General features: G+C 37.1%; 1 protein-coding gene across 11 annotated transcripts in view; it reads right to left on the reverse strand.

Annotated features, from left to right (window-relative positions):
• Cep112 (centrosomal protein 112) overlaps positions 1-18,903 on the reverse strand; it is a 655,204-nt gene extending 636,301 nt beyond the window's left edge. For 5 of the 11 annotated variants that reach the window (XR_015450293.1, XR_015450294.1, XM_021248586.2 and 2 more), the window contains exons 1-4: positions 18,667-18,902; positions 10,241-10,347; positions 7,370-7,560; positions 5,139-5,311 (exon numbers count right to left, since the gene is read on the reverse strand). Coding sequence is in view for 9 of the 11 variants with exons in the window: in XM_021248586.2 (XP_021104245.1) it covers positions 5,139-5,311; positions 7,370-7,560; positions 10,241-10,340 (464 nt within the window). In the remaining 2 variants the exon portion in view is untranslated. Of the gene's footprint in view, positions 1-5,138; positions 5,312-7,369; positions 7,578-9,759; positions 9,808-10,240; positions 10,350-18,653 lie in introns of those variants that run through there. The other 6 variants (XM_087208581.1, XM_087208584.1, XM_087208582.1 and 3 more) reach the window with 5 other exon arrangements.
• Between the last annotated feature and the right edge of the window lie 299 nt (positions 18,904-19,202).

A 19,202-nucleotide genomic window follows, 5' to 3' on the forward strand; every position in this document is an offset into this window, starting at 1 on the left:
TGAAAGCTGAAGCATGAATATGACTGAGAGCCATAAGACTTGTCAGATTTTCCCATTAATTACTTCTTATGGAATTGACAAATAATGCCTTATAGACAAGTCATTCTTTTGCATTAAAATGTCAATTAATTATAGGTGATCAACAAAGATATAAATTTTGTAAAAATGTGGGTATGATGGTTAAGCTTAATTGGCTTGGGAGCCTCCTAAGCAATTAGTAGAGCACCCTGGGTACTGTATCTGGCCCCTGGCCCCTTCCTCTCTGGCACTGTTTCCTTGCTCTGCTTCTCACCTACAATGAACTAAGCAACTTTGTGCCATCATGCCCTTCCACCATGATGTTTCTCCCTTGGATCCAGCAGTTCAAAGACTGAACCCTCTGAAAGCATGACCCAAACAAATTATTTCCTTCTCTAAGTTGTGGGTGTCAGGTATTTTGTCTCAGCAACAGGAAAGCTAACTAATACAGATAATAGTACCAAACAAGTACAGGCATTTCTGTGACTGTACCTGACCATGTGGTTTAGAAGCCTTTTGGAGCTTTTATTGCAGGAGGAGTGTGGAAATGCATGCTAGAAAAGCCCTAAAAGCTTTAAGGAAAGCCTGATGCATGATTCTGGTTGGAGTTCAAAAGTCCAGAATGCTGACAGGAATGTGGATAGTAAAGATCAAGTTTGTTAAGTATCAGCTGGGAAGAGGGACTACACTGGCCATTTGACAGAGACCATATATTTTATACTCTGGGGGAAAAAAAGTCCATATTTTGCCCATGTTCTGAAACTGTATGAAACTGAGATTAAGGGCAGTGGTCCAATTATCTGCCAGAGGACACTTCAAGGCAACCCAACATTCAGGCTGTGACATGAGTATTGCTGGAAGCTTTTAGCCAGATTTATAGTGAGTCTGAGGTAAAAACCAAAGCAGGAAAAGTTGAACAATTCGGCCCAAAAGTAATCAGATCAAGTCAGGGCCAAAGTAGGTGGAGCTGCTGAAGAGATTAGCACCATTAAAAGGAAATCAAGTACTCTGGACAAGAACAAGAAGAAAGATGCCTTGAGGACAACTCAGAAATCAGCAAGACCCCATGGATTGCAGGATCACGGGTACACAATTTTAAACTTTTCACTTAAGGAGAGTGTCCATGGAACTCCTGCCCAAGAAGGGGCTCCTAGGGAATTGGTTCCCCAGGGCTCTTTTCACTGTGCTCAGCAGTAATCCAGACACTCAGAGGCTTCTGCAGCCATGTCCAATGAGGCCTGACTACCACTTGAGCTGGAAGCAGACCCTGACATCATCCACATGATGCTGGTTGTACAGACGTGTAGAATGAAAGAATTGTGGGGTTATGGATCCTTCCACTCATATTTCAACAGACAGCCTGAGAGACCAAGCAATCAGCTCTGGAGTGGTGGGTACATGAAGCTGTGGAAATGAAGCCAAAAGTATAGTGGAGACCCAAGAAAATTAGAAACGCCAGGAATGTGATACATCTGCTGTGGAAAGCCATAGGCAACAAGTGCAGCCACCCTAAAAGAGAGGCCATGTATTTTGCACCAACAAGACCATCAGCTTGGGTGACCCTAGCCCTCTGGAACTCACTTCTCACCAGCACATTCCCTAGATGCCAGATATAGATTTATGGTTTATAGATATAGGATTTACTGTCTGCCCTTCTGAGTTTCAGTCTTGCTTTGGTCCTATTCTTTTCTATCCCTGAGTCCTCCCTTTTTGAATGGGAATATATATATATATATATATATATTTTGGTACTAGGGATCGAACTCGGGTCCTTGCACTTGCGCAGCAGGCAGCGAAACCACTGAGCTAAATCCCTGGCCCCTAGAATGGAAATATTTACCTGGTGCCATTGTATATCGGGAATAGGTAATTTATTTTTTCTATTTTCCAGAAATTTAGAGCTAAGAATTTACCTTGAGTGTCAGAGGGAATTTGGAATCTGCCTTTTGAGCAACGCTGAAATTCTTAAGACTTTGGAAGAAGAGATTACTGTGTTTTCAGTTGTATAGAAGATAGCTATGTTAGGTAGAATTACTACTTGTTAATGTGTTTATCTGCATATTAAATATGCTTTAAGGAGATTTATTTGGATGTTACATTTACAGGGGGTGAGATATAACAGTTAAGGTTAATTTTCAATTTGATTGGCTTGGGAGCAATCTAAGGGATTAGTAGAGCACACTTATATATGTGTCTGGGCGGGTCATGGAAGTGTGACCTTGGGTAATACACCTGGTCACTGGCCCCTTCCTCTCTGGCACTGATCCTTTGCTCTCCTTCCTAGCCACCATGAACTGAATGGCTTTGCTCTACCATGCTCTTCCACCATGATGTTTCTTCCTTGGAGCCAGCAGACCAAAGACTGAAGCCTCTGAAACTATGAGCAAAACAAACCATTTCCACCTTTAAATTGTGTGTGCCAAGCATTTGGTCCCAACAACAGCAAAACTGTCTAGAGGGCTGGAAATTTATATCAGTAGCACCACACCTGTCTAGCAAGCACAAGGTCCTGAGTTCAATCCCTGGTACCAGGGCGGGGGGGAAACTAACATAGTGGGGTTTTATTATAGTTTTATTTTCCAGAAAAGACAATGAATAATAATTCTCTGTATTTTCTTAAGCTTTATCTCATGTTCCAAAGGAGAAAATGTCAATTCACCTGGACTCTTGGAAATCTCAAGTCTGTTTCTACCTTGAATCCCTCAATCTTTGCAAATACTTCCATGATACACATAACCACTGCACTGAAATTATTTATGTACTTATCTCTCTCCTCTATTCATCTAAAACAATAGTTATAAATCAAATGTCTGTAGGACTTAGATAACAAATGAATCATTTTGCTGCCAAATATAAATATATTCTTCACTTTTACACAGGTATAATGCTGCCCTTCCCTTCTTGACACGTATCTTCTGCCTTTCTACTACCTTTTTTCTTTGAAGTTTTGATAGAATATAAAAGGAGAAAAATAACCTTCACTTTCCTCTCAAAGAAAAAAGTTCAAGATCAATAACAGATCTTAAGTGGCATAAAATTCAGTGTCAAGAATTAGAAGGAAAAATGAAGGCATACTACATTAAGGGAATAACTGAGTATTACTCACCTCTAGGCTATGGTACCTATGACTGTCCTCTGGGAAGTTTACTAGGTTTCTAGTTTTTTAAAGGGACCTAAAAACCTGGGTTTTAATATGAAATTTCTCAATTTTTCATTTTGGCAACTCATTCAGAAATCTTTAAAGAAACTGTATAAGTCAAACAAAGCAAATCAGCCCAGGTAATTTGTTCAGTCCAAAAAGACTACCATTTTTCAACCTCTAATCTAAGCTCTAAAACATCATCACCTTTATACTACAAGCCCCATGTTCATTACACCTAGAAATAATTAGCTGAATTCTTAAAAAATATTGGCAAATAACAGATGGATTTTGCAACCAAACTAAAAATTATATTTTTATTTGTATACAGACAGCAACCTTTTTGGATCTCCATTTACCTGCTTATAATGCTAATGAAAATAATACAATTATATATTTTCTAATTTAAATTATAAATGTAAATATAAATATTTAACACCACTTCCTATGAACTAATTTATTCATTTCTTTTTACTCTTCTGAAGATGTCCTTAATTATATCACTCCTTCTTTAACTCCCTCTCCATTTTAATTTGTTTCTCTTTCTAATAAAATAACCTCATGGGCTGGTTCTCTTGTTTTGTGTTCATCTGTTCTTTTCCACCATATCTCAGGTTTGAAAATCACATAACCAAGCTACACCAATCATGGAGAAATTTCAAATTATTAATAACATTTTAATTTCTGATTAAGGAATAATCTAAAAATTATAATTTACAAAAAAGATTACATTGTTAACAGAAACAAATTCCTAGAATTAAAATTATCAAGAAAATGATGACGCATGAACTATGAAGTACAGTACATACCAAATGATACTGTCCAATATTTTAGAAAACAATGTAAATGGGAAAAATAAAAATCTGATAAGAGCTCAATTTAAACCATTTCTCTAAGAAGCCAAAAATTATAGTGTAACAATGGTCTTTTGTACTTTGAAAACTTAGCAGTTTACTTTTTGTCAGATCATTTTATTAGTACATGTTTGTTGTACATAATGTTTACATTCCTTGTGGGGAATTGGTACAGTTACATAATACATCTTAATTCTTTTTTTCCTCCCTTTTTCCTTCCCTCCCTCCTCGCTCCACCCACCTCTTGGATCCCCTTCCTTTTTGGAAGGTGTATGTTTATAGTACATGTTTACAATTCTCATGTGGAGCTGGTACATGAACATAATACATCTTAATTCTTATATTCCCCTTTTCCTCCCCTTCTTCTATTTATTTATTTGTACTAAAAATTCTACTTAAGTTTAATACTATAGCAAGAAGGTACAATTTAATGAGGTTTACGTTTACATTCTTACTTTACTAAATGAAAACAAACTGTTCAATAAGAAGAAAAGGTGAGAAATTCAAGATGGTTATACAGGGTGCTAAATTTTTTTGAAATAATTGATAATGTGGGGTTTTTTTTGCGGGGGGAGGTTTTTTTGGTACCAGGGATCGAACTGGGGTCCTTGTGCTTGCAAGGCAAGCGACGGAACCACTGAGCTAAATCCCCGGCCCTGATAATGTTTTTAATTAATCTTTGTCACAAAGGAAACCACACAGTTATTTAAAGATTCTCAGGTACCACTTTCCAAGCAATGAAATAAATAAATGTATACAATATATATCTATTATATATATCTTGAATTTCTCACATTTTCCTCTTATTGAATAATTTGTTTTCATTTAGTGAAATAAGAATATAACAAAAACCCACATAACTTTATATTATATAACCTTATATAATATAAAGTTAACATATATCCATAAATGTAGCTAAAAACAGAAAATTATCTTAAATATATGGTAAATGAAAAGCAAACTGTTATATGAAATATTCAACATTTATTTATAACCTTCAACCTTACCAAAAATATAAAGTAAACCAATTGCTTAACATTAAAAGAGGAAAAAAAGAAAAATTCAATGCCATTTCCAAGTACAAGCTAAAGATGAAAAACATTTAAAATCTCATTTTCATAGCATACCTGTGGGCATCAGTTGGCGACAGCACCAAAGTATTATCTTCTCCAGGAGAAGGTTTCCATGATTCACTTAATTTGTGTTCACTTGTCCCCAGCTCACCCATTACCCAGTCAGGTAATCTCTCTGGACTTGAACCTTTTTTACATGCTGGATTTGGCTCATCAAAGTAGATGGACTGATTTTTAAAAATTGGAGAAATTATTCTTTCAAAATGTACTATAAACAAACACTCAAAATTTCCATAAAGTTACAAGTCTGATAACAGTTATTTCAAGTACTCAGTTTAAATTCAATTACATCTAAATCTATAAAAATACATTACTCGATGCACAAGAAATTATGAAATATTAAAATAAAATGGATAACATTTATATTTTAGTTATGTTCTACTAAATTCTGGTAAACAATGAAATTAATAACAAATTTGATATTTATTTGTGTAACAAAGGCATATTAACTTTATAAACAGTTAAAGGGAAAATTTTAAAAAATCATATGCTACCCTATTTCTTTCTGTGACCGTTACCAACTTTGGATCACAGACACACACACACACACACACACACAAATCAGTGGGCAAAGAAACTACAATCAATACAAATCAGAAAGCAAAATTAGGAATTGCTTGATGAGGTGGGAAAAACAGAGCAAGAGACCTGGGATTTAGCTCTTGACATACTATTAACTGGCTCAAATACCCAAGACAGATCTCTAGGCCTTCTCATTATTATTATTCATAAAATACAGTCTTCCCCTATGACTATAAAATTGAGTATGTTTCATAAAATGTTCTACATTAGTCCATTTATTTCTCTTCAAATCAGCCAGGATGCACACCACAATTCTGAAAAAAACTACACTGATTGGACACTTGTATAACCATTCTCCCAAGCCTATAAAGAAAATTTTTAAGGGCTATTCTCTAGGAGGGGTGATACATGACTCTCTATCCCAAATCAGAAATGCATAGCAATCTCTTTTTAAGTGAGATATAGTATCATCCATTACCCAGTTTCATTTTTCATGGTTGTAGCTATCTGTAGTCAAATGTGGCCCAAAAATATTAAATGAAAAACAATATTAAATAAATTAAATATTAAATAAAATTTAAATAAAAATAAACACGCTTTTAATTGCATTTAATTGAGTCATGTGATGAAATCCTGTTCCATCTATTCCACTATGGCCCATCAAGTGTATTCACATTCTTTATACTTCCTGCCCATTCATCACTTAGAAGCTGTCAGTTATCAGTCAGTACATACAGTATAAAAGATTTGTTAACATCTGATTTCAGGCATCCACTGAGGGGCAGGTTTTGGCTAAAGGGGAACTAAGGGGGAACTACTGTAGTCACTGCATTGTCTAATCAAGCAGCAAGTTAAATAACTACCATATTACCCCAAATACTACTAATCTTAATTTAGGCAAAATGTATGGCTCTACTCTAATATATTATGGATAATAACATTAAAATTTCTGGCATTCTACCATTAACAACAAGAATTATCCTCTAATGTGCAGCATCCCATGTGACTAAATTTTGTTTTATGGTAAACTGATGAAATACAGAAAAATGTTGCAATATACTACATAAGAATTTTGCAGTTCAGCGAATGCCAATATCTAGTTTTCCAGTCATATTTCTCAAGTATTCAAATTCCACACAAACCAAGGTACATTTTAAGGTTCAAAGGAACCTAAGATTTAAGATTTATGAGGAACAGGGCAGTGACAACCTATCAATCAAGCATATATCTGCCTTGCAACAAAGCTGATTATAGTAATGAAATTAAATGGAGTATACAAAATCACTTTTAAACTCCAATTTATTATTGTCATTAGAGTGAAAAGAAACATAAAAGTCATTCAATGTAACCACTCATAAATTATAAAATAATTCATATGAAAGTTTAATAAACTAGAATTCATGATACATAAAATGTTACTATTATAACTCATTAAAAATAAAATTAAAGCTCAAAATCGAAATTTTCTTTTTATAAAAATAATACAGAATAAAACTGAATAAACCAATAAGGATATTCCTCGTCTAGGCTAATGTCTGTTTTCAATGAAAGCGTAAAAATTAAATGAGAAAAAAAAATTAGTGTTAATGAATGTGTTATCTAACACATATAACTCAATAATATCACCATTCCCTATAGGAATAATAAGTTAACTTCACTTGTAAAGAAACGAAACTAATATACTTGCAGTCAGTGATACCTACCATGTATGAAGGTAACATCTTCAGTGTCCCTGGTTCAGGACGATGTGTAAAAGGGCCTTCAAGTACTCCCCGCTTAAGCATATGCAGTAACAATTTCGCATACAGGTTCCGATTGTTCCTGCCCATTATTCCTGTACCTGTTCCTGAAGGCTCACACAGCTTTCTAATCCAAAGAGCACACCTCTGCCGTTCTATGAACACATAAGAACTATTACAAATTTGATTTTTCAGAAAATAAAATATTTAAATACAAACAATAAAAGTATTTGCCTTAAAATAGAACAAGGATGAGCAAAGTTTTGTAAATATTCTAGGCTTTGTAGGCCATGTGATCTACGGTGCATCTACTCTACTCAACCACTGCACCATGAAAGCAGTTACTGACCATAAGTAAATAAATGGCATTATGGACTAGAGTTGGCCCATGGGTCACAAACACCTAGTCTAGAATTTAATCTTATTAGTTAACTGGCAGTTGGGCAAGAGAAAGACCAAAAAATATATGTATTAACAAAAATAAAATTTTTGGATAACTATCAAATTTCTGACATAAAATTCTGCTATAATTTTGCATTTGTACAAAACTTTACATATATTGAAATACTTTTCTATAGTTCTAACTATGTAAGGACAGAAGGAGATAAAATGCAACCTCTGAATTATCAAACATTTTATACTTACTTCAAGATTAAGTTCAAATATTTTCTTTATGAAAGTCAATAATTTCCAGGGATTTGTAGATGATTTATTTAGGGCTTTCCTTTAACATCTCTAAAAATAATTCAGTGCTATTTACATGTACTTTCATTAAATATTATTCTTTTAAAAATCTACCTAAAAATACAGCACAGTTTAATCCACACATAATGATCCACTGACTTTATTATCCATGACATAAAATTGTTTTAGGTCTTATGCTAACTACTCTGATATTTATTTTTTATCAGTCTACCTCAACATAAACCATAAGTCTGCTTTAATCTCTTACAAAGGTCATATTAATTTATTGTTTTATCTGTAAAAATCACTAAAGCTGGATTTACCACTTTGCAAGTCTCACTACGTTTATGAGAGATATGCCTCTAAAAAACATTGGGAATTTTTGCTTTGAAATTTATATGGCCATAAAACAAACTTCATTAAAGAGTGGATATACTTTTTTACAAAAAGAAAACACAAAAGTGAAACTGATGAACTCAAGTAGTTTTTCAAACTGTGCTTTCTACATGTCCTGTAGCAAACTGAAATCTATATAATAATCTGTTACCCAGAATGTAGTATTCTTGGCTAATGAAAATAATTTAGTCCTATAATTAAAATGAATGAAAAAAACACTATTAAAAGTAGAATTTAGGGCTGGGGATTTAGCTCAGTGGTTTCACCACCTGCTGCACAAGCACAAGGACCCGAGTTCGATCCCCAGTACCAAAAAAAAAAAGTAGAATTTAGGGCCGGGGATTTAGCTCAGTGGTTCTGGCACCTTCCTCAAAAACACAAGGTCCCAAGTTCAATCCCTGATACCAAAAAAAAAGAAAAAGAAAAAAAGTAGAATTTAGCTATAAAAACAGGTAATTTACAAATTTCTAGCTCTTGAGTGGGATGTGAGTTCCCACATGGTATGAACCACCGGTTATAATAATCAATTGTAGGGCCAGGGATTTAGCTCAGTGGTTCCAGCGTCTGCCTCACAAGCACAAGGTCCTGAGTTCAATCCCCGGTACCAAAAAATAATAATATTAAATAATAATCAATTGTACCTATTTAAAATCTGTTTTTAAAAGAAGATATTTGAAATACAATTATAATAGGAAATTTTAATACAAATGTTTCTTAATTAGTAGATCTAAGACATAAAAAAGTAGTGAACATCAGAAGAGGATACAGTTCTATGTAGAAATATCATTAACTATTAATTCAAATACCCATGAATAAACTATGGGACAGGAAATGATCATTTGAAGATTAGCAGAGGAAGAAAAGAGCAAGGTCCAACATGGCAAGAGAAGAATCAGAGAAAGAGGATTCAAAAGAAGGCAAGGCCAAGCTAACCTCTGGTTGCAAGTTCTAGAACAATGAGTGACCACAGAATGCACAATTCCCATGCCACACTTCCTTCTCTCAGTGTAGCTCCTTTCTTCCCTGAAATAAATACCTAATATTGAGTCAGTTCTTTTCTGCCAAGTCCACTCAGATACCTCAGGGAAACAGAGAACTTGGAAAAGGTAAAAATTATAATTTCTTGGCCCCATTCCAAACGCTCTACTCAGTAACCAAGCCATATCTACCTATATAGTCAGCCATATACCTACTACAAAGTATAGACTCTCCCTGACCCCCAACATTCTCTCCAATTGCTCTCTGATGCCTTAAATTATCAGAAAATTCTCTACCTTGAGACAAAGATTCTTATTCCAACGTTAGAACTAATAGGTCAGGACCTAGAGAAGCAATAAAAACAAAAAACTCATTCACATTTGATGTTATTCAATCACTAATCATAAAAGACGAATAGATTTTTTCTGCTTTGATAAACGAAAAGGTCAGAGAGTATGTGAACAGTACTCTCCTGAAACAGAAGACATTTCCACAGAAGGAAGGAAAAATGGAGTATCTAACTTTAAAGGCAGGTCTATGTGCTACAAACTGCTGGCATTTGAGAGGTGGGTACCCCAATAAGATCTTTCCACTGCTTAAAGGACTTCCACTAAATTTTTATCTTCCCTTGAGAAACTCAAAGAAAAGAATCCTATGTCAATGGGTAAAAAAAAAAAAAACTACTAAAGGATTTCAGCTTTCTTTCCATTTTGACAGTTTACTGGATTATTTTTAAAATAGTAACCTTAAGAACCCAGTTTTCAAATACAATCTTACCTGACCTATGGGGTAATTTTAGAACAAAGGGCTTCATATCTACCACAAAGTGATCAAATTCTGCATCCAGCTTTTCCCATTTTTCTTCTTCACTTCCCATTTCCAATCTATAAAAGATACAAAATTAAATATGAAGGATCTGTATGCTGAAAATTACAAAACTCTAATGAAAGAGATCAAAGAAATCACATCAATTAAATATCAATTCTCCCCAATAGACCTCTAATTTAATGCATTCTAATCAAAATCCAAAAGTATCCTTTGAAGGCTGATTCTGAAATTTATTTAGAAAGGTAAAGGAACCAGAGTAGCTGAAAAAAATATTGAAAAAGAATAAATTTAGCGGATTCACAGTACCTGATTTTAAGATGTACCATAAAGCTACAGAAGTCAAGACAATGTAGGTTTTTTTATGAAAAGATAGATAACAAAGATCAATGGAGCACACATAGAGTCCAGAAATGGACCAATACATAAATATCTGATTCTCAGTGAAGGTATAATTCATGGAGAAATGAATGTTTTTACAACATATGCAACACATGCAAAAAAAAATTAATCCTCAACCTAAACTTCATACTATATATAAATACTCAAAATGAATGGTGGGCCAAGTGAAAATATAAAACTATAAAATTTTTAGAAGAAAATACAGGAAAAAATCTTTATGCTTTATGATTTTAAGACAAAGATTTCTTGTATACTACACTAAAAGTACTATCGATTAAAGAAAACAACTGATGTACACTGTCGGACTTTACCCAAAAGGAAAAAGATATTTTGATCTGCTGAAATGGACTCTGCTAAAGGATTGAAAAGATAAACAACAGACTGGGGCAAAATATTTTCAAGTTTTACATCTCATAAAGAACTTACATTCTTTCCTTTCCCCCACTCCCCTCTCTACTTCCCCTTCCTTTTTGGACCATTTCTTCCTATTTTACATTATCTATTATACATTTTGGACCTCATTTACTCTTGCAATTTCTAACACCAGAGAAACTATTCAGTATTTACACGTGTGTCCTATTTATTTCACTTAAAGAGTATGGCCTCAATGTGCATCCATTTAGCTATAAATGCCTCTAGTTTATTATTCTTTATGGCTGAGTAGTAATTCATTTTATAAAAAAAACCACATCTCCTTTATCCAGTCACCAGTTGATGGGCATTTGGGCTGTTTCCAAGATTTAGGGGTGGGGAAAAGGAAAGATGGGAAGGAAAAATATGAAAAAAGAAGGAAAAAACGGAAACAAAGTTTTTGTAAATAGGGTGGGTGCAGGGGTGGAAGGGAAAGAAGGGAAATGGGGCCAAAACAAGCACCAAGGTATAACATGTACAGGTGCAAATTCCAAATGATGAATGTGATCATAATGTATACCTAAAATGTACCAATAAACTTAATGGAATTTAAAAAAAGAACTTACATCAAGAAAATATGAAAAACTTAAAATTTAACCACAAGAAAACAAACAACTCAATAAAAATAAGTGTCAAAAATTTTATGCCTGATTGACAATTGTTTCAACATAGCTAGAAAAGAGATAATTTTTTTTTTGGTACTGGGGATTGAACTCAGGTCCTTGCGCTTACGCAGAAGAGATACTTTTGAAAGTTCCCAATACAAAGGAGAGATACATATCCAAGGTGACAGATACAGCAATTATCCTGATCTGATCATTACATATTATACACATTTTTTGAAATGTCACATGGCATCTAATAAATATGTACATTTACTAGGCATCAATTAAAAATTTTATAACTTTTAAAAAATCAATTCCTGTACTAAAGAAGAAATATAAATAATGGCAAATAAGCACACAAAAAGATGCTTAACACCATTAATCACTATGAAAATACAAATGAAAACCATAATGAAATACCACAACAACACAGCAGTATAACTAAAGAATGCAAACAACACCAAATGTTGGTGAGGCCACAGAACAAAAGGAACTCTCATACCTTGCTGGTAGGAATGTAAAATGATACAGCCACTCTGGAAAATACCAAATTTCTTATGTTAAAAATATATCCAATTTCACTGCCTTTTATTGGAATATTCAGGGTTTTTAAATCTTCTTGCTTCAGTTCTGATAATTTATATGTATTGTGTAGGAATTCATCCATTCCTTCTGGATTCTCCAACTTACTAGAGTAGAGCTTGTCAAATTAGTTACTAATAATCTTCTGGATTTCAGCAGTTCCCACTGTGATTCATCCTTTTTCGTTTCTAACTGCACTGATCGGAGTCTTTACTATTCTTTTCTTGGTAAGATTGGCTAAGAGTTTGTCTATTTTGTTTATTCTTTAAAAAAAAAACAGCTGCTTGATTCATTGATTCTTTCTATAGTTTTTTAGTCTCAATTTTATTAATTTCTGCTCTTATCTTTATAATTTCCTTCCTTGTACTAACTTTGGATTAAAAACCCAAAATAAAAGATAGATAATAGGAAACGGGGAGATAGATCTTTTGCAAAAGGGAAAGGGACAGGGTTGGGGATGTAGCTCAGTAGGGCAGCACCTGCCTGGCACGCTTAAGGACCTGAGTTCGATTTCCAGTACTGAAAAAAAAAGAAAGGGAAGGGTACCAACAGATAAAGGAAAGAGAAAGGAAAGGGGAAGGGGATTAAAAATAAAAAGAATTAAGATGTGTTATGTACATGCACCAACTCTCTACAAGGAATGTAACAATTATGTACTTCAAACATGCACCAATAAAAATAAAAATTTAATAAAATAAAAATATATTTACATTCTACATGTTCCTCTGAATTGTTAAAAATCTTTGTAAGGATGTGCACTACCTTTACATGACACATAATGCCTCATTTGTCACATTTTCAATTTACAAATTACACATTTGGGAGAAAGCTCTCTCGGCCTCATAAGCTACCTTGTTCCACAGACTGCCCTCTCTCTCTTAAACCAGCTTCTAATATTCACCACAGTATCTGCCATTTTATTATCAACAACCTCTTCCAGGAACGTCTCCCCATCTTGTCCCCATAAGTAAACCCTAGCTTTTACTGGCTGACTTTACTTCCCTCACAGTCATGAGAGTGAACTAGGTCTCTCATTGTCATAAATATGCACTCCATGTAGTCTTTCATTTCTTTCATCCAGCCTTGCCCAGGAAGGAAAGCACTGGTGGAGATCCATACTGCCACTTCCCATGTACTGCTCTTCCAACCTCAACCCCCAAATTCCCCCCTTACAAGGCTCCAACCATATGACTATAGCACTAAAAGATATACTCCCCATGACTGTCATAAATAAACCCCTCTACCTCATAACAGCCCCTTAGCTTCTTTCTCTTTTCTGTGTCTCTGCCTCTCAGTCTCTATCTCCTTATTTCACTAGATCCTTGCTTTCTACTCAGCAAGATTGTGATCCCTTGATATCCTCTTTGTTCTCTATCCTAGGGGCTGCTGGAGAGATGGCACTGCCTTGGAGCCAGATAACTTCTGATGTTACCAGAACCCGCAGAAATCTTTTACTATCTCCTACTCTGCAAAGCAACTTTTAAAACTTTTACATGATAACTTACAGTACCTTAAATAACTCTAACCTCTCTTCTCAAATTTTAAAGATCTTACCACTTGCTTCATGGAAAAAAATATCTTGTGTCTTAGTTACTTTCTTGCTGTTGGGACAAAATACCCAACACCCACAAATTAAAGAAGGAAAGGTTTATTTTAGCTCAGTTTGTAGAGGTTTCAGTCTATAGTTGACTGGCTCTAAGGGAGGGCATAACAGCAGAGGGACATGGCAGAGGATACTTGCTACTTGGTGTAGCATGGCAGGCAGGAAGCAATGAGACTTCCCTCTTCTTTCTCTTTTTATTCCATCAAGGCTACAAGCCTATTCACTAATGCCACCCACACCCAAGGTAGGTCTTCTCTCTTCAGAAAATCCATCATCCAATGCCCAGAGTGATCCTAAACCAATCAGTGTACTAATCCAGTATCACACACCCATGATCCAGTCACCTCTCAAAAGGCCCACATATAAGCACATGAGGCTTTAGGAGAATATCTAGGAATAACCCATAACATTTGGTAATACTCCTATTAAAATAATACTTCCCCCACCTCCACAATTACCCTTTAGAGAAGACATCTTACCTCCTTTGCTCCTGAATCAAAAGCAGCAGCAACTCTCTCTAAGGACAGTACCTCCTCCTAACATCTATCAATTATCAATGATATCCTCCCTGTACAAAATACTCTACAGCCACTGACTCCCCCTGTGATACCAGCCCTCATTTAAGACTTTCATTCACCAGTCCACTCTTAATTTCTACACTTCCATTACTGCCATGCTACCCAAAATCTTCTTTCAAGGTTCACCAATGATCCACTAATTGCTAAATTCAAAGGATTATCTTCAGCTTGCATCCTACTTGACATCTCCTCGGCATCTTATACTTCTTATATCTCGCTACTCCTAGAAACTCTTTGACTTCAGTAGTTCCATTCACTCCTCGGTCTCCTGCTACCTCACAGATCATTCCTTCTTGGTCTCTAAATGGCTCTTGCTTCTCTGCCCAATATTAAATCAGAATTCTCCAGGGCTTTCTCTTTAGTCTCCTTTTAATCTGACTTTTCACATTCTCCCTGGGCAATCACATTCAGTAGGATAACTTCCAGTATTCTCCTCATGCCATTTACCCTTAAATTTTAATTCTAACTCAATTCTCTCTCTCTCTCCAACTCCAGGCTCCCACTTACAACAGCCATCTAGACCTATTCAGTAATGTCCTGCTTGTTACCTAGTTTTACCTGTTTCAAGGAAAATTCTTCATGATTTTCCCCATACACCTATTCAATACATGATATACTGTGCTTAAAAGCATCAGCAACTGTTCATTCCCCACACTAGAAGTTTCAATAATGTCATTCTCTAAACTTCCATAAACCAAGAATACTCAGAAGGGTCTGGGGATTTAGCTCAGTGGTGCCGCCGCCTGCCTTGAAAGCGCAAGGTTCTGAGTTCAATCTCCAGTACAAAAGAAAAAAAAGTACTCAGAAATGTCTCTAATACCCCAGTTTCTCTAGTCTCAATGCCACTATCTCAGATAAAACACTGCCAACCACTTATTCACACTATTGCAACAGATCATGATCTTCTCCCAATGGTCCTTTTCTTCACTTGAGACAAGAGCTAAGCCTATCACTCATTTTTTAAAAAATCTCTCTTAACTGTCTACTACAAAATGCTACCCAAACCAAAAAGTTGGACATGCAAGTGTATTTGGATTTAGGCCTACCTCTTACCACACACACACTTTACCTAAATACACCGACCCACCAATGGCCACTTCACTCTGTCATAATGAACCGCTCAAGTTTCTTCAAATATTCCAAGTCCCTCTCTGATCCCACTCACTTTGTACAGACTGTTCCCACTGCCTGGAGTCAGGTAAATGCAGCTCAAGTGTCACTTCTCAGTGAAGCTGGCCCAATTTACCCAAGACTGATTGTCACTGGATTCTCACAGTAAACTGCTCACTTTTGTGTGGCAGCATTTATCATGCTGTTACTTTTTGTACACATATGTATACTATTTACCTGTCTTCTACCTTTTGAGATACTCCTGGAGGGCAGGGATCAAGATTTACACATCTTAGTAGGTACTCAACATATCATGTTGTACATATTAGGAGTGGTGGAACTGATTACTAAATAAAATTAATATTCCATTTTTACAGGCTATTTTTTAATGCTCTGTTCTGAATAAGAAATAGGTCTTCCAAAATAAGAACACTATATGCCCCTAATTTCATTTCCCAAAATTGCTCATCCTATCTTCTGCATTTCAGTAGAAGAAATACAATTTCAAGTTCAAGAATTGGTTAAAATAAATTTTATTTAGGATTAGGGACGTAGCACAGTGGTAGAACGCTTGCCTAGTACGTGAAAGGGCCTGAGTTCATTCCTCAGCACCACAAAAATAAATACATAAAAAAATAAATAAATTTGCTGATTACTTTATTGGTTTTGTGTGGTGTGTGGGGGGGGGGGGGGTGGGTGTGTGTGTGTGTGGCCAGTTGGTTTCCTTTTACATTCTTACAATATATTCTATTATTCTGTTAACTATGTTCTTGGTGAAAGAAGGCAATCACTACAGATAATACCACTGGATGTTCGTCATAAAGCTGAAAAGCAATTCTTCAAATGGATAAACAAATCCAGCATTGTGGAAGATGTACTTCCAGGCATAACCAGTGCATCCTGCCCATGTAAACAAACATTTGCCCAAAAGCATCACAAACTATGCAAGTATGCTGGCATGCTAGGCCAGTGCTGTATCATTGAGCTACATTCCCAGCCTCTTTTTTACTTTTAGATTAAATCACTTCCTAATCACTAATTCTGAATAAATCCTTTGACACCAGCTGGAAATGTTAGTGGTTAATGTTAAGAAAATAAAACTCAACAGTTAAATAACAGCAAATTATAAAATTAAGCACCAAACTCAGACTAAAATACTGAAAGCTCTTGCTCTTAGATCCATATCTGACCACTCAGTCAAAAGTGTGGAACATCTCCAACTTATTTACAAATACTTTAAAAAGTAGAAAAGCAATTTGAATTGCTATAATGACATGAAATACTGGAGTACCCATTTTTTTAAAAAACAAAACAAAAAGTCAGAATGTTATTTAATAAAAGCTAAAAATCTGTTTCCCCTTATCCCTATTCATTCAACAAAATAAATGGGGGAAAGTAACAGAAAAAGGTAGTATTTCAAGTCTTCAAAAAATTCCTGCAACACAAATTACACCTTACACGCAAATTATATCCAGCTAGTCAAAAAGTCTTACCACAACTGCAGATTTAAATGATTAATTTTTTAAAAGTAAGTAAAGTTACATCTTTGGCTTATAGTTTCTCAACTAGCAATATAAATTATAGTTTGGCCACTAATTTTATAAATTACTTCAAAAGTAAAAAAAGGCTGGGGATGTAGCTCAGTGATGTAGCACTTGCATTACATGTGTGAAGCACTGGGCTCAATCCCCGGTACAGGGAAAAAAATGTATATAAAAGAAGCAAATTGGGTGGCTCTTGCTTATATCTATAACCTATTTTTTCTTGGATCGTGTCTTTTATTAGATTCCTTGGTATCCTCTTCTTTAAAACTTGTTTCTTTATAGACAGTTATAAAATGGGCTAAGACCTTTTCACGGTGTTTTGCTACTACAGGAGTCAGAAAACACAAACCAGCCACAAATATTAAAAGCCCTTGAAAAAAAGTGGGCACTGCTAAGCCAAGAATACATACGATGGGGCTGGAGATTTAGCTCAGTGGTTCCGGCGTCTGCCGCGCAAGCGCAAGGTCCTGAGTTCGAGCCCCGATAGCAAAAGAAAAAACGAATACATACGATGCCCTTTGTCAAACACAAGAAACATGTCTCTGAGTATTGTGTAAAAACCATTTTGTTCCATTAAATCATAAAGAAAACTGAAATATCAAAAAAATCCAGTAGGTATACAGGTACATATTTTCTCTGGCTTACAAGCGTGGATGTTTTGACACAGCCTTCCTTAATTTCCACCACGGCTGTGCGCTTTGGGGAGGTATCCCAGTGGATTCTCCTGCACACCCTACCAGATAGGCACTACTTCCACTGCCACTTCACCGATGGGGAAGCTGAGGTTTAGCGGGAATAAAGTAACCGACCCAGGGTCCCGCGAGAAGTCTGCTGGACCTGAACAATGTTCACGACTCAGCCTGGAGTCTGACCACTGTGGAGAAGCTCGTGGCTTTTCACGTGACTTTTCTTACTTTCACTCATAAATAGTAACGACAAATAATAAAAACTGCTGCGCAATGATAAGAATAAGTAATGTTCAAATTTACGGATGTTATCCAGAATACTTTAAAAAAAAACCTAACTCAGAAACACTGTGTGTCTTCCAACAGGCCGTGAAGCTGGGATAGGGCCTTTGCCAGTGGGCTGCTTATTAGGACAGTTTCTACCAACAGGCAGTCTAAGCCACTGACCGATGAGGGAGGGGTGTGGGAACTCCAGAGGCCCCTCTCGTCACCTCCCCGGCCACCTGGGCACCGGGAGAGGGCGGCGGCCGAGGCCAGGGTCGCCCGCACCCCTACCCTGTCCAGGACACAGGTTTCTCCTCACCACCCCGGGGTCAGACTTCTGACCCATGTCACGCTGACCATTCCCACGGCCACTTAAACTTTCCCTAGAACTTTCCGAGCCGCGCCCGCCGGATCTCCACTCTGCAGGAGCCTGGGGGCGCGCGCCCCACAGACCGGAGAACGGTCCCGGGGCCCGCGGGCAACGCCCCGCCCCGAACGAGGGCGGGGCAGCTGCCCCCGCGCAAAATTCCACTCGGAACCCGGGGAGGGACAGAAAGGGGTTAAAACCAGAAATGAGAACCTGGCGCCCCTACACGCAAGCCTTCCGCTCTGCCGCCGACGCCCCCGACGCCCCCGACGCCAACGCCGCCAAACGGTTTCAAATCCTTGCGGCCAGCTAGGTCGCCACCGCCCAGCAGGCCGAGGGCGGGGACTCCCGGCTCACATTCCCCGCCCTCTGCCCCACCCCTCCGGCGGCGGCGGATGCTGAGCGCCGTTGCCGTGGCGACGCTACCAGCTGCTCCTACCATCACCCCCTCCCCCCACCTTCCATGGACGCTAAAATTTCCGCCCTCACATTTGCCGGTCCTATGGCTGACTGCGCGCTGCGGAGTTGTCATGGCGACGCCCGGCGTAGCGTCTAGCCCAGCTGCGCTGGCTGGGTGCGGAGACTTCCGATCCGGCATTTCCCCGCCCTCCTAGCAGCCGCGTGCGCAGGACGCCATTGCCGTAGCAACGCTCCAGCCCACTGCCCGGCGCTGCGGGTGCTCACTAGAACCCGCCTCTCAGCCCGCCTGGGTCGAATCACCCGAGATTGGACACTGCACCCCCTGGCATCGTGCTGAACAGT

This window comes from Heterocephalus glaber, unplaced genomic scaffold, assembly GCF_053883595.1.
Source record: "Heterocephalus glaber isolate CG9 unplaced genomic scaffold, H.glaber_assembly_v1.0 deba00000937, whole genome shotgun sequence".
Taxonomy (NCBI): domain Eukaryota; kingdom Metazoa; phylum Chordata; class Mammalia; order Rodentia; family Bathyergidae; genus Heterocephalus; species Heterocephalus glaber.